Source organism: Frankliniella occidentalis, unplaced genomic scaffold (genome assembly GCF_000697945.3).
Source record: "Frankliniella occidentalis isolate FOCC.00 unplaced genomic scaffold, Focc_3.1 Scaffold32, whole genome shotgun sequence".
In the NCBI taxonomy this organism is placed as follows: domain Eukaryota; kingdom Metazoa; phylum Arthropoda; class Insecta; order Thysanoptera; family Thripidae; genus Frankliniella; species Frankliniella occidentalis.
The window spans coordinates 1970855-1973432 of NW_026267162.1; the positions used below are offsets into that span (position 1 = coordinate 1970855).

The following is a 2578-nucleotide window of genomic DNA, read 5'->3' on the forward strand; positions in this document are numbered from 1 at the left end:
CTGCTCCCGAGCCGTCTGCTCTGGAAACGCAAGTGTGTGAATGTCGCTCACTTGCAGGTGTGTTCATACACGTTTACCCCCATAAGTGTATACGAATGGATATTCACACACCTGCAAGTGAGCGACATTCACACACTTGCGTTCCCAGTGTGAACACGCGCCTGAAGGATAGGCGATTTGCACTTCGAAGCCCGTCTATGTAGGCAACCCACGGCGCATCCCGCCCCACTGCCAGCGGCCCACTGCTCCACTGCTACTGACGTGTTGGTGATAGGTGACCGCCAAACCGTCTCAACGTTTTATTTTACAGAACGTGCTATTCTGCGCTCCGACTCGACGCATCCGCATCCCACGTTGATCACCGGCGACGATGACGTGAGTTTACTACGGGGCCGGGCGGGCGCTTCCTCGGGACCCCCCCCTCCCCCACCCCGGGACCACCATGCCATGCCGTGTTCCTCGACCAGCTGACTCTGTTTCCACAGGAGGAGGACGTCCCCTTCCAGAGCTGCATCACGCCGAACAAGGAGCCGGGCCACTGCCGCCATGTCCGCTTCTGCGTCCTTAACGAGTTCAAGGACAACTTCGACCGCTTCAAGGACTACGCCTGCGTCATCGAGGGCAAGTATGTAACAGGAACACCATTTGAACAGCATAGGCCAAGGTAGGTTGTGACTCGCACTACAAAGCGTTCGGCGTCGGAGGGTTTCACCAGGTGAGCGGTCCATCGCCTCGCGAGCCTCGTAAGATAGGATAGAGGTAATCCCCCTGCAAGCCAGCGTGAGTCTAGTATGACTGCAAAAAAGTGCACCGATGACTGAGAGGGGAGCAACCACGCCTTTTGCCCACTTGCAGGCGAGAATTGTAGTAAAACTTGACTTCCGAGCGAGGTAGATGATCTGACCCCTCTGATGATGTGTGGCAACGCTGACTTTGTTCCTCGGGCACGCCAGGTACATCGGTGTGTGCTGCCCTGACGACAAGGACCTCTACGACAAGAGTCGCGACTACTACGGGCCGCGCACCAACCGGACGACGGGGAGCAACAGGGCGAGGAACGGGCGGCGGCGGGGCTGGGCCAGCAGGAGGGGCGACGGCGACCGAGGCGACGACAGCAGACCCTACAGGAGGAGGAAGCCGCGCCCGCTCAACACGCGCGCGTTCGACACGCAGGAGGAGAGTGAGTACGGGGACGTCATCGGGGGCCTCGTGAGCACGGCGATGACACCCCCGATTCAGCTCAAATTCGGAGTACGGATGGTTTTGAGACACGCTGAGTTCGAATAACGGTAGCACGGAGGTCTTCCGGGCCAACCCATGACGTCATCGAGGACGCTCCGAGTACGCCGATGAGACGTGCTGTGTGTGTTGCAGCCTGTGGCGTGACGCGGGTGCTGAAGCGCACGGAGAACGCCAAGGTGGAGGGCGGCCAGGAGTCGGAGCCCGGCCAGTTCCCCTGGATGGCGGCGCTGCTGCGCTTCGGCGAGCAGCAGTTCTGCGGCGGCGTGCTGCTGGACTCGACGCACGTCCTCACCGCGGCCCACTGCGTCTACAAGTAGGCCAGCGCCGCGCAGCTCGCACACCGGGCGGGCCGAGGCCCTTTGCAGCTTCAGCAGGAGTCTCTCAACCACAACCCGCTTCTTCCTCAGCTTGGACCCCGCCGACCTGACGGTGGGCCTCGGGGAGTACGACCTGAGCCAGCCCGACCCGGACCGCGTGCAGACGTTCGACGTGCGCGACATCCTGGTCAACGAGCGCTTCAACTCGGACGCGTACACGGACGACATCGCCCTCCTGTACCTGGACGGCGAGGCCGAGTTCAGCGACTGGGTCTGGCCCATCTGCCTGCCGCCGCCCAACATGGACCTCACGGGGCAGCTCGCCACCGTCATCGGTGAGTGGCGTAGCGGTGCAAGCTAGAGACAGACTCTCTAGAGCTAGCTAGGCGCAGGGGCGAGGGAGCTTATAGCAAGTAGTGTACGAGCGTAGCCAACACCGTGAGCTCGGCTGAACAAGGAGCGAAACATTTTCCGGCAATAGCGATGACGCATTTCGGCGTGCCTGCTCCCCCCTCTTTTCCGTTCCCTCTCCTCCCACGCCCCACTCTTGCGGCAGTGGGTCCTACTAGGCGTTCAGGCTTTGATAAGATACGTATAACGAGCCCCCCACTCCTCCCTCCCCTCTCCTCCCCCGCCGGTTCCGCCACACCTTGCCGCAACGCTCTGTCGCGTGGCATCCTTGTTTTACTAACTGTTGGTCGACGAGAGAGAGAGAGAGAGAGAGAGAGAGAGAGAGAGAGAGACAGAGAGAGAGAGAGAGAGAGAGAGAGAGAGCACATCAAGTAGGGGTGGTGCCGCGCCCCGCTCCCCCACCACCGCAGCGGTGGCGGGTCCCATTAGTGAGCTTTGCGAGACTGAATCACCCGACGTGTGACTCATTAGGGGGTAGGCTCGGGCATTCCCTCACACCTTACGAGAGGGGGGAGGGGAGATGGGGAGGGGAGATGGGGAGGGCACCGGAGGGCACTCTACTTGTGTCGGCAAAGAATCGAAAAGAGTCGTGGAGATTTCACTAATTG

General features: G+C 60.9%; 2 protein-coding genes across 2 annotated transcripts in view; one reads left to right on the forward strand and one right to left on the reverse strand.

Moving 5' to 3' along the window:
* LOC113207028 (ras-like GTP-binding protein Rho1) overlaps window positions 1-2578 on the reverse strand; it is a 13205-nt gene that overhangs the window by 10076 nt on the left and 551 nt on the right. The window lies entirely within an intron of this gene.
* The window catches only part of LOC113206960 (proclotting enzyme-like), a gene marked incomplete at its 5' end in the record, with an annotated part of 13377 nt that continues 11109 nt past the window's right edge, over window positions 311-2578 (forward strand). The window contains 5 exon segments of the mRNA XM_052265905.1: window positions 311-375; window positions 486-625; window positions 954-1180; window positions 1375-1555; window positions 1650-1894. Of these exon segments, the coding sequence (XP_052121865.1) occupies window positions 311-375; window positions 486-625; window positions 954-1180; window positions 1375-1555; window positions 1650-1894 (858 nt within the window).